The 12,424-nt window shown below is 48.5% G+C and overlaps 1 protein-coding gene across 3 annotated transcripts in view; it reads left to right on the plus strand.

Annotated features, from left to right (window-relative positions):
• Positions 1 to 10,025, plus strand: part of GOLGA3 (golgin A3) — a 37,284-nt gene extending 27,259 nt beyond the window's left edge. For all 3 annotated transcript variants that reach the window (XM_068989695.1, XM_068989696.1, XM_068989697.1), the window contains 9 exons: positions 1,421 to 1,564; positions 2,197 to 2,394; positions 3,164 to 3,280; positions 5,314 to 5,453; positions 6,045 to 6,177; positions 6,399 to 6,521; positions 7,266 to 7,430; positions 8,292 to 8,455; positions 9,030 to 10,025. In XM_068989695.1, the coding sequence (XP_068845796.1) occupies positions 1,421 to 1,564; positions 2,197 to 2,394; positions 3,164 to 3,280; positions 5,314 to 5,453; positions 6,045 to 6,177; positions 6,399 to 6,521; positions 7,266 to 7,430; positions 8,292 to 8,455; positions 9,030 to 9,246 (1,401 nt within the window). In that variant the 3' untranslated portion in view covers positions 9,247 to 10,025. The remainder of the gene's footprint in view (positions 1 to 1,420; positions 1,565 to 2,196; positions 2,395 to 3,163; positions 3,281 to 5,313; positions 5,454 to 6,044; positions 6,178 to 6,398; positions 6,522 to 7,265; positions 7,431 to 8,291; positions 8,456 to 9,029) is intronic.
• The last annotated feature ends 2,399 nt before the right edge of the window (positions 10,026 to 12,424 follow it).

A 12,424-nucleotide genomic window follows, 5' to 3' on the forward strand; every position in this document is an offset into this window, starting at 1 on the left:
GGCAGTGTTTTTCTCAGATACCTCATGGTCGTGAAATGACCAGGGACCCTGATGAAGCGTGTGGAGTGGCCCCTGCTCACTCCAGTCCTCCTCTGCCTCATTGTGGGGAGGAGGCTCTGTAAGTAGGTGAAGCTCTGTGAGCGCATGAGTGCAGCATGCGAGGGTTCAGGGTGAGGGTTGGAGAGTCCAGAAAAGCTTTTGGGAAAGGTGACGTCTGAACTCGCTTTCAGTGAAAGGGGGCATCTCAGCAGAGGGGTGCTCCTGTGCCGGCTGTGCTATGCGCTGGGTCTGGGGGCACGGGGTGGGTGGGTGTCTGGCTGCAGGGGAAGTTGGGGCTGGCTCTTGCGTGAGACAGAGCAGACTGAGACCTGCCCCGGGTGGAGGCTGGGGAGCCTCAGGTAGTAACGGCGCCTGAGGCACTGGGAGCGAAGTGGAGGCAGCAGGATGGCAATGGGAGGAGCTGATGGCGTGGCTCGCGGAGCCCCGTGCCCCGTGGAGGCCAGCGCCGGGGAACGGGGGTAGGGGGTGGTGCTGGAGACAAGCCCATGGGTCAGACAGCATGTGCAGCATAGTGGATGGAAGTGGCTATGAAACGCTTGGTGTCAGAAGGAAGAGGGAATGTGCGTATGGCAAGGGTTGAGGGCTGCGTCCTCTGGAGCCTCTCTTCCTACTCTGGCATCCTGAGGGAGAGCCTGTGGGAAGGAGGGCAGGGCAGCAGGCAGGCGTGCTTGTCCTCTGTGTGTGTGTGTGTGTAGAGGGGTGTGTTCATACGTAAAGGCCCTCAGGTGTCCCTTGGGGCTGCACTGCCACTCTGTGTCAGTCACAAGTGCCCTGGTTCCCCAGATCCCGGCAATGTGGAGCCTACCATCTCCCTTCACACCCACTAGCAGGCATGAAGCTCTGCCTCAGTTAATTTGTATTTCATTTATTACCCACAGATTTTGAGTCATTTCACTTAAGCTTAGTATTTGTATTTTTTTCTCATATTTGTTTTTCTCTTCTATCAATTTGAGAATTCATGAGTTGGAGGACACTGTAGCATAGTGTGGTGTTCTCTTGCCAAAATATATAAATTCAGTATTCCCTCTCACACACTTACTTTATACAGTATCAGGAGGAGAACTTATTTGCAGTTTCCATTTTGTTTTAAAGTATCTGTCTGCTTAATTAATCTACTTACTTATTTGCCAAAGACAATAATTTATAGCTCTTTCTGTATTTTCAAAGCATTAACTGAAAAAGTTAGTCATTACTGTGTGACACCTGGTACTTCATTGTGTCTCTTGAAGGAGAGGGAAGGCTGTCACATGTGGCTGGCAGCTTCATGCCGTCAGTGGGCTGCCGTCAGTGGCAGCTTCATGCTGACGTGGGGGGCTTTGGTGAGACCCTAACCAAACGCACCTTGCATCCCGGCCGTCAGGAGCGGGTCCAGGTGCTGGAGGCGGAGCTGCAGGCTGTCAGCCACAGCAAGATGATGCTGGAGAGGGAGCTGCAGGAGGTCATCTCACTGACCGGCCAGGAGCTGGAGGAGCAGCGGGAGAAGGTGCTGGAGCTGGAGGACGAGGTAGGCCAAGCCCTGCCGTCCCACTGCCCAGGGATGAGCACCGCCCCATGTGCAGGGTCGGGGTGCAGCCGAGCCTGAGTGCTTGGCCTCCACTCTGTGCTTCTGGGGGTTGTCCATCCACTCCCCTGGGTCTGACTACCTGCCCTGCTGGACACCCTTCATGCACTTCAGTGAGGCCTGCTGTGCCTGCTCTCACTCCAGTGTGGCAAATAAGAAACCCAGCCCGGAAGATCTCCACATAACCCTTAGGCTCAGAGACAGCTGTGGCTTCAGGTGGTGCCACGTGCTGCAGCATGGTAATGTCCCCTGGGTTCTGCACAGGGTCCCAAGGTGGCTGTCGGGAGCTGCAGGCTGCGTGCACATTTCATGGTCATCTCTGTCACACTCAGCTCTGGGCCCGCCTGGGCTCCAACCTGGATGTGCTTCTCCAGAAGCCCACAGTCCACAGGAGAGGACTGGCTGTCGGCTGTGGGTCTAGGAGAGAAGCAGGCGTGGCCACAGCAGCCTTGCCAGCTGTGGAGCGAGGGTCTGCTGCATCTGGTGCTCAGCTGTGTTTTGTTGCGTTGTGGTATTATTCATTCAGTGCCTGGAGTACAGTGGCTCCAAAAACCGGTGATTTTGATTTGTTTCAGCTTCAAGAGTCCAGAGGCTTCAGGAGGAAGATAAAGCGCCTTGAGGAGTCCAATAAGAAGCTAGCTTTGGAACTGGAGCACGAGAGAGGGAAGCTCACGGGCCTTGGGCAGTCCAATGCAGCCTTGAGAGAGCACAACAGCATCTTAGAGACGGCATTAGCCAAGAGGGAAGCAGACCTAGTTCAGCTGAACCTTCAGGTATTGGAACTCATTTGCCGGAAGCAGGCCAGGCAGACTCTGAGGGCCTTGGCTGCATCGTCTGTGCTTCATCACAGATGCCTGCAGAGTAGAGGCATGGAGACGGAGGCCCAGAGGATCTGCTGAAGCCTCAGCCCCTCTGCCTGTCCTGAGGTGGTGGTGGAGCAGGGGAGCTGAGCTTTAAAGGAACTAGACTCAGTCCCTAAGGTTCCCTGGGGGTGCAGAGGAGACCCTTTCCTAGCTCCGACCTGAGGGCCTCCTGTGATTCAGCACTGGGGTTCGAACTCTGGTGGATGTCACCCTACAGACCCCGCTGTCAGTTCCTCAGCTCTGCAGCCCCTCTGGGTTTTTTACCAACCCAGCCCAGCCCCTGCCTTGAATAATCCGAACTTTAAAGAGCTTCCAGATTTTCCTATGTGCTAGTTCCCACCATCTGAGTTACCTTCCTCGCCATGAAGACAACTGCATTGATAACCCCTGATTTATATGCATATTTTGGGCTCCTAATCCTATGTTTGAATATGATCATATGATTGTGCTCATGTGATCTGAGATTTCAGTTTTGAGAACAGTATTCTCCAGAAGTAGAAATCTCACACTTTGCTGGCTTGTACCTTTGTTGATAACATGTCATGATGTCTTGTTCCCATGTGATGCTTGATTCCCTCACATGACCCTGATCACAGTAGCCTGTGCTTTCTCCCAGGGCTCTTCAGGCTTTGGAAATTTGATGTCCTTCCTTCCTTACCCCTCTTGGAATGTGCTGTAGGTGCAGGCAGTTTTGCAGCGCAAGGAAGAAGAGGACCGCCAGATGAAGCAGCTTGTCCAGGCCTTGCAGGCCGCACTACAGAAGGAAAAGGTGATGGTGCACGGCCTCGAGGAGCAGGTGTGTGGCTTCCAGCTGGTATCAGACTGCAACCTCACAGAGCCTTTTGGAATGTAACTTGTAAATGTCTAAAAACTCAGCATTAGTACCCTTGACTCATCAGTTCCCTTCCAGGAACTTCTCTGTGAATACCTTTGCTAATGGGTCCAAGGACAGGGTGTCATGGGGTTGGTGACAGAGCCTGGAGGGAGTCTCCGTACTCGTCAGTGGAAGAAAGGGCTTAGATTAAACTAAGCAGCAGTCGTGCGGATCTAAGATGTGTGCACAGAACTCCACAGCTGTGTCTTTGCTGGGGAAAGAGACCCTGCATGTAGTGTGGAGCTGAAAAGCAAACTGAAGAACAGTATATGATGACCCCATTTGTGTTAAAGAAGCACCCAAGAACAGTGGTTCTGGAGACCCGAGCCATTCTCGACATCTAGAGCAGTTTTCCTGGCTGCTGCCTTCCACGCTCAGATGTTCACTAGTGCATCAGGTGGCTCATCCCACAGAGAGGCCTGCCCCGGCTACCCCACAAGCGGAGTGGACCTCAGGCTGTAGACTTAAAGTTTTACCATCATGATGCATCATCTGTGGTTTCTGTGTAGCTCTTTCCTCATGAGAACATCAGCATCCTGGGACAAGGTCTGTGGCTAGTTTGCCCTCTTGTCCCCAGTGCCTTCTCAGAGCAGGTGGCAGAACACGTTTGTCATGGGCACACTCCTGCGTGTGTAGGTGCATATCACCTGGGTTTTGCCACTTACTTTTACATTTCTCCATGATAATGCACTAGAGATAGAAGGAAATATTTTTTTTTATTTCATGAGTGAGACAGTAAGACATTCTTTTATTGAGTTTTTATTATTTTTAAAAAATATTTTTTGGCTGCACTGCACAGCATGTGGAATCTAGTTCCCCAACTAGGGATCTGAACCGTGCTCCCTGCATTGGAAGCACAGGGTCTTAACCATTGCACTGCCAAGGAAGTCCCCAGAGATTCTTTTAAAGTAGTACTAGTTTTAAGATATATTAAGAATATTGTTACGTGATCAATTATTAGCTTCTTCTTGACCCACATGTGCCTTGTTTGCCATATTTAATCTTTGCTTGCAGTTGCTGCATATCTGATGGTTCTAAACTGAGTCAGCAATACTCCCTGCCTTTCTGTCCCCCACCTTCCTGTCTTTTGATTTGTACTCAGATATCACTTAATAGTTTTATTCTCACCTTAAAGAAGTTGCAACTAGGCAATTTTTAACTGGAAGTGCTGGGGGGATGATGTATATTTGATTTCTTTTTTTAAGGGCAGTAATTGTAAGTGATGCCTATTTTTCCAAGTACATTTGGTCTGATAGTCCTAATTGTAAAAATATTACATACTAGCAACAATTTTTAGTGCATGTGGAGATTAAAGTATCTTGAATCTCTACCTAGTGACAACCACTGCTAACACCGTCTATTGGAGTTTTTTCCAGGTATATATGAGTTCTTTCTATATTCATTTGTCATATACTATAAATATTTTTATTAAACTTCTTTTACATGAAGTACTTGCTAGTGTATTTAGACAAGAAAACTAGAATATTGGAAAAGCAAATGAAAAATGTTGTTATATTCTGAGAATTTGCTTATCTTCTCAGAAACGTTGAGATAAAATGTTGTTAAACCATGAAAAAGCTAGTTACATCCTTAAAGGAAAATGAGCAGTAGCGTTATTACACTTAGACGGTCTGATGGAAAGGTAGATTCTTCCTCAATACATAAATTATGAACAAAAGTAACAAGAAATATGCAGATACACTTGAGAATGACTGTAAGAACCACTGAGGCCAAGAAGGTTGAACATAACGGTTCACTCAGCAGGTGCTGCTGCCACGTTGCATGCTTTCAGGCCAAGTGTGTGTTCAGTACTTTCATCCTTGACAGGCACCTTGAAAAGCTGTGGAAGGAAGGCCTGCAAGAGTGGCTAGGTTGTGGGGGTTGGGGCAGCTGCTTCCACACGTGCTGCGAGGTTCTGCCTCTGTCCTTGACAGTGCTAATGTTTTTTCTTTTAGGTTGCTGCAGCCAAGGCAGAAGCGGGCCACAATCGCCGCCACTTTAAGGCTGCCACCTTAGAGCTGAGCGAGGTGAAGAAGGAGCTGCAGGCCAAGGAGCAGGAGGTCCAGAGGCTACAGGCAGAGGCCGACGGGCTCCAGTAAGTAGGAGTGGGTGCCACCACCATCTCATCTCCAGTTAGCACCTTCGACACACCAGGGTCCCCTGTGTTCTAGCAAATTGCTGGGCAGATCTCTGGAGGCAGATCTAAGGAGGAAAAATGCATCCAGTTGCTATCTCAGAATGCCTACAGCTTAACACTGAAACTTTGGCCTTGATGCTGTGTGCTCCCACTTTGTGCCTTGCTGGTCCTTCTGTGAGGACAGAGAGCCCTGGGGGCTGTGCCCACCACTGATGCTCACTGTGGGCTCCCACTGGGGGGGTCTCAGCTCAAACGTGTGTAAGCGCACATGTGTTGGGCAGTGCACATGCATTGAACTCTGTGACACTTTCCCTCCCATTGTAATCTATGATTGGGCACTCATGGAGAAGCCCTCCCAGGGGTTGTGAGCATTAGTTGAGCAAGTGCATTCACAACTCCTAGAACAGTCCCCATCCAGGGAGTGCGGTACGCGAGTTTTGTCCTTATGAATGTTACCCAGGACATCTAACAGTCAACTGAAAGCGTTTTTGAGTGGGAAGGTCATTGGAAGAACGCTGTAATTTTATTCCTTCTCATTTTTTGTGCTAGGATCCAGGAGGGGAAGCACTCGCAGGAAATAGCAGAATTCCAGGCGGAGCTGGCAGAGGCCCGGACCCAGCTCCAGCTGCTGCAGAAGCAGCTGGATGAGCAGCTGAGCAAAGAACCCATAGGAAACCAAGAGGTGAGAGGTGACTCACTGGGCAGCTTTCCCTCCCCAGTTAACAGGGCTTACAGAACAAGACTCTGCTTGACACATTCACTTCATTCCCTGTCTTCTTGGAAAGGGATTTTTTTTTTCCTAAGTGTATTAAATGATACGAAGAGATAGAGTTACAGCAATTTTATAATGCAAGAAAGCCATTTTAAAATTCTCTGGATCATGTGATGTTTTTCCGTCTCTAGATGGAAAATCTCAAATGGGAGGTGGATCAGAAAGAGAGAGAAATCCAGTCCTTGAAACAGCAGCTGGACTTGACCGAGCACCAGAGTAAACAGGAGTTGGATGGAATACAGCAGTCGTTACAGGTACAGGTCATGTCAGAGCCCCAGCAGCAACCCCCCCAGCTCTTCCCAGTATCATGCCAAGCAGCATGCTACATGCACAGCAAGAGTTTTTGATGGATTGAGTGCTCACACCAGATCGTTCATGTTTCAGAAAGCAGCCCAGGTCAGGCAGCTGAGGGACACCGAGCAGAGAGACCAGAGCCCCTGGGCTGAGCTGTGCAATTGTCCCAGGAACGAGATTTCATTAAGTCCAATATATGAGAGTGCAATTCACCAGTGTGTGATGAGCTTCTCTGAGAAGAAGTCTATGTACATATGGTCTTGACTGCTAGAGGATGGGATCGGGGTTGGGGGGCGGGGGGTGACTCTAACTGAGATTCCTACATGTGGATGGACAGCTTGTAATCATCAGAACTGCTTTGTCTTCTGTCTTGGGAACAGTTTAGCTTATTCTAGTAGCTGACCTTGGAATTTATACAAGGATTGGATTCATTGTCAGATGTGGATATGGGAATGTTACTGGTTCCTCGGCAGAAGCTCTGAAGTTTGGATGCGAACATTGAGGACAGAATTGTAACTGGATTCTCTGCAGTGTAGACTCCTAGAGAGGAGTGTTGCTGGGAGGGGAGCGTCACACGAAAGCTTTAGTGTACAAAGCCAGGCTAGTAGCCCCAGCCCCTTAGAATTGTGACGTACAAACTAAGATTTGTGCAGTGTGCTTAAGATCTTTCAGTGTTTGAAAATCTATGACTCCACTTTCTTTAGAATATTAAATCTGAGCTGGAGATGGTACGGGAAGACCTGTCTATGACCCAGAAAGATAAATTTATGCTTCAAGCTAAAGTATCAGAACTGAAGAACAACATGAAGACACTGCTCCAGCAAAACCAGCAGCTCAAGCTGGACCTGCGGCGAGGAGCAGCCAAGACGGTATGAGGCCGCCTGGGCCATCAGCAGGCCGTTGTAGATGTGTTGGCTGATGGTCGGCAGCCATTCAGTCATAAAGTTACATTTAATCAGTGTTGGGCAACAACCATGTGAAATGATGATGCATATTCTTTTTGGACCACCGGCCAAATCTTTTTAATTTAGTGCTTTTTCTAACAGAACGTTGGCCTCTTTCTATGAATTCAGATGCCATTTTATTGTAATATGCTTTCCAAACCAAATGAGGGCATGGTTTGCTTGTGTTAACAAGAGTCCCTGGCCTTCTAGGTGAGCCCAGCTGGGACACACAGCTGCCAGAACAGGCTCGAGGGCCCAGGAACCCCTGAAACTGCTGTCATGAGCTCTTTCAGATTATCTGTTTACCCACAATTTGTTTCTCTCCTCAGCGTATGTAAATACTTTGCTGGTGCAAAGAACTTATTCAGATTCAGAGGTTTATTTAGCATGGTTTGGTTATCTATGGAAAAAGTTAGAAGTCCAAGGAAGGGGAGTCTTACGAGTCGGAAAATTGACTTAATTTCTCAGGGAAACTTAGAGTCAAGGCCTTGGTCTGTCTGGAAAGCCCCACCTGTGAGCTGTCATTAGGGGGCCTCTGGTCAGGTCCATGCCCCTGAAGAGCCAGGACTATAGTATTTGTTACATGGTTAGGAAGATTTTCTATTTAGCAGACATTTCCTGAACCCCCGAGGCTTCCAGCTCTGCGGAGTGGGAGTTGCCACCCCAGAAACCCTTGGGGATCTGGGGAGGCGCCTCCAGAAGTACGTGTGATGGCAGGGACCCTTGGGGAAGGGGTCGGGGGGTAGGCCTCCAAGTGGGAAACTAGCCGTGTGCTTTGAAAAACAGAGAAAGGAGCCAAAAGGAGAAGCCAGCTCTTCCAGCCCCGTGACACCAGTGAAGATCCCCGACTGCCCTGTCCCGGCCTCGCTGCTGGAGGAACTGCTGCGGCCCCCTCCTGCTGTGAGCAAGGAACCCCTCAAGAACCTCAACAGCTGCCTCCAGCAGCTCAAGTACGAACCACACTGGGCTCCATGGCTTAGTCTTTACAGATAAATTTCTTGTTTAACTTGGAAGAATCTTTCAAGCACCCCACATCCAGCAGAGGCCGAGCAGCTCTGGGGGTGGGGGGTGGGAGGGGACCATGGGGTCCCATGCCTCTCGCTCTGTCTCTAAGGTGGGAGCTGTCCTGAGCTAAATGACACTCAGTGGCCAAGCATCAGGAGGCCCATGTCTGGAGGGTGTGGGCAGGTATCGTTTTTGACCCTGAAGAAGCCAGGCAGGACAGATTCAGCTCTGTCTTCCCCACATTTTCCCCAAGCAGCAGTCAGCATGTGCAGAGCTGCCTGGCTTGTGGGCCTCTGTGAGCGAAGGAAAATGCCCAGAGTCCCATTTGTTCTGTGAGCCAATCAGTTTGCTGGTCCCAGTAGAGAGATTCAATGGGTCCTGTGAGTGTGAGCACCTGCCGTCCAGTTGAGGCTCGTCAGGGCCGAGTCCTAGGTGATGGGCTGTCTCTAGGGGAGCAGCGGCACCCTCCCTGGCTCTCCTTTGACCACGTCCCTTCCTCTCCCTCCCCTGTCTCCCCAGGCAGGAGATGGACAGCCTGCAGCGCCAGATGGAGGCACACGCAGTCACTGTGCATGAGTCGCTGTCCTCATGGACTCAGGGGGACCCCGCCAGCCCCTCACCACCAGGAGATCACGCCAACCCTAGAGGAGACACAGAGCGGCACGGTCAGGGCAGGGCCTCGCGAGAAGGACTTGGAACAGTGACCGCCGAGCATCCCCACCCCGAGTGTTTGTAACTACCCCGAGGAATGTTCTCTCATCGATGTTATTTATTTGACTGTGTGCTCTATGTTTTTCTAAGAGGTGAAATTTAAGTTTTGCGTTTGCCTTTACAAGGAGTAAAATAACAAAACAGGAGCCAAGGATTGAGAAATAATCATTTGCAGATCACAACCAGCTTTTCCCACGAAGTGACCAAATCTTAGAAACCTAATTTAGGTCTCAGTGAGACATTTTTGGATGTGTCTGAAGCATATGTGTAGGGAAGGTATCTTAGGCATGACCATAGACGCTGCTCTCGGACGGTTGCTGGTAGAGACGTTGCACAGCTGAGTCCGGTTTCTCACTTTCCTGCCTGATTCAGTAAGAGTTTTACTACCCTGCAGGAGTGAGGCTTCATTTGCACCTTTGGTTTTTATTTTATTTTATTTTGATTTCAATAGCCATCTCTCCATAGGATATGTATATAAATACTGAAAATCATAATCTAAACTTTAAAAAGTATATCCTTATATTATTTAAGAATGACCCGAATTGTCTTTTTATTGATTGCCTTTTGAAAATCTGCTGTTAGGAAATAATGTACATGTAGAATTTAGGAATGTCAGAAAATTATATTTTAAGAAATTTATTTACCTCCCAAAGCCAAATATTCTTAGACAGAAGTTCTTTGTTATTTCAGTTTCACTCTATTTTGAGGGTCTTTCCTTGTCATGAGTGCACAACGCCCACCTGTTTGAACCCTGGTCCTGCATGGCCTCGCTCACCCCAGCCAACCCCTGGGCAGGCTTGATGACCACCAGGATGCCACACAGACACCACGGTCAGCAGGCGCTGACCTGACATGTGAGGTGTGGGGAGGGGCTTCAGGAGAAGAGAGGAGGGGCGGTGAGGAGAATAAGGCAGGGCTGCCTGCAGGCTCCCAACCTGGGAGCAAGGCTTCCCCAGGCCTCCCACTTTGCCTTTGTGTGGAAGTGTCCATCAGCACTGTGTGGTCATCACGAGATTTGCCGGCCTCTGTGTGTGACAGCCTTCAGAAGGGCCTTCCCCTCTCATCTGGAGAGCAGTAAGGTTTCTGAAAGGGGCAGGTCAGCACGAGAGGGTCTCTAGAGCCTCCCATGTGGGACGCCTTATTGGAAACCAGACACCCCAAGTGTGTGAGGTCCCACCTAGAATGACTGAGACTCGAGGTTTGAAAGTCTGTCACTAGTTTGCTAAGATGATGTCAAATAATGTTTATTGTTCCAAGTTGAGAGAGAGAGAATGGGTCTGTGTGGCCCCTGTGCAGGGCAGCTGGTCTGAAGATGAAGTCTGCGGTGTTACTGATCAGGCCAGACACGCGTGTCACCTCATCACCTGGGTCTCTTGTGGAGAAAACAGCGTGGTGTTTTTAAGCTGCTTGCGTTCTCTCACAATATGCTGTTAGAAGGTTAATCAGTAAGGTTAAAATAGCACTAACCAGAAAGATGTTTAGCATTTTAAAAAGTTCTCCAGCAAGTATTGGAACTTCTAAAATACGTATATCATTTGTACAGGGTTATTCTTGGAAACTATACTTGAACCTTCATTATATAAATATATTCTACTTTTCCTTCTAAGTTGGAAATCATTTTTGACAAACTGTTTTTGTACCATTGGAAAAGAAAAATGGTAATTTACATTCTTATTTATTTTGGCTGCGTTATCCTTTAATTTTAGAGCCAAGAAGTCACTTAGCCTCACTTTGTAGCTGCTTTCTCGCTCCTTGCTAAGGTCTTCTGGAAAATCACCGTGCATCTTCTTCCTTAGGAAATGATGAGCAAATCTTGAGTGTGTCCATCAAGAGAAAGCCAGTCTCTGTTTTTCACCCCTTTTCCTTTGTGGAGTCACCCTCTGTTTCGGCAGCAGCACCTCCTTGGGGCTCCTGCCAACCTCCTGTGCCAGCCTTATCCGTAGTTCTGGGCCAGCCTGGCCTGCCTCTGGCCCAAGTGCTCTGGCTGCCCCCCACCCCCTGCTCTGTCCTGTGTGTGCCCCTTGTGCCATCACGCTGGCCTGCAGTTCCCAATCTGGGGCCCTTGTGTCCAGGCTACCTTAACAAATTATCCTAAAGGAGGAAGTTGGACTGAAGTCACCTGCTCTTGGTTTGTTAAGGCTTTTTTTTTCCTCTGAGAGACTTTACTGGCGCTCCTGCCTCTCAGCATTTGAAATATTCTTCTTCCATGGGCAGAAGTGGGAATCAGGAATTTGCTCATGGAAAACAACAGTCAACTCTGGAGTACTTGCAGAAACACATTCGTCATCACGTTGCATTTGTGTATGTTGTTAATCCTGTACCTTGTGTCCTCATTGGAGGATGTGTCAGCTTGGACACTTCACGATGTTATGACTTGATTTTCTTATGTTCCAAAAATAACTTACTGCGAGGTGGTTATCATTGATTTTTCCACGGTACCCATCACATAGATGCCACGGATTTACATGCCTTTGTTCTACTATTCGGGAGGTGTAACAGGCATTGTTTTTGATAGGATGTGAAACTGGTTCATTCTCTGGCCTGGGGTCCAGGTACCAAGATGGGCCTTGAAGAAGACAGCCCGTGGAAGGCTGTGTTAGGAAGATTCTCATTAAACTCTTCCTCAGTTTAAAGACTTTCTTGGTCTTAAGGATACTGCTAAAGCCATGGGCCTGCAGAGTCATCAGGACATATATTCCTATGAGTATTTTTTTAACAAAAATTAAATGTCATGTAAAGACTGCTAGTAGTGAAAGGGACCAGCAGATCTGAGAGAGAACTGTCCCGGAGCCTCCCCAAGAGCCCATGACATGCATAGTGCGGGGGCGTGTGAGACACTCTGAGCCTTACTCAAACAAGTCACTCACTCCCATGCCAGGCGATTCTCAGCGTATGGTGGTCTCAGGTTAACGATAGGATCCTTGAGGGTCATGTTTTAAAGGATCTAGAAAACTCGGTGGTGTTAAGTTATTCATGTCTATTAAAAATTTCCTCATTAAAAGGGAGTCCTCAGGTTGGGGCTGTTCAGGGGAAAGGTGTCACCATGCACAACAAATTGTAACTTTAAAAAGCATGTTGATTTTTTTATAAATTTAAGTGTGCTTGGGAATTCCTTGAATTTTGTGCAATAAACTATTTTTTGTTAAAGATTTTTATATTTCATTGGGGGTGGCTTCATTTTCAGCTATATATTTTGTCATTTC

Source organism: Capricornis sumatraensis, chromosome 17, assembly GCF_032405125.1.
Source record: "Capricornis sumatraensis isolate serow.1 chromosome 17, serow.2, whole genome shotgun sequence".
Lineage (NCBI taxonomy): Eukaryota > Metazoa > Chordata > Mammalia > Artiodactyla > Bovidae > Capricornis > Capricornis sumatraensis.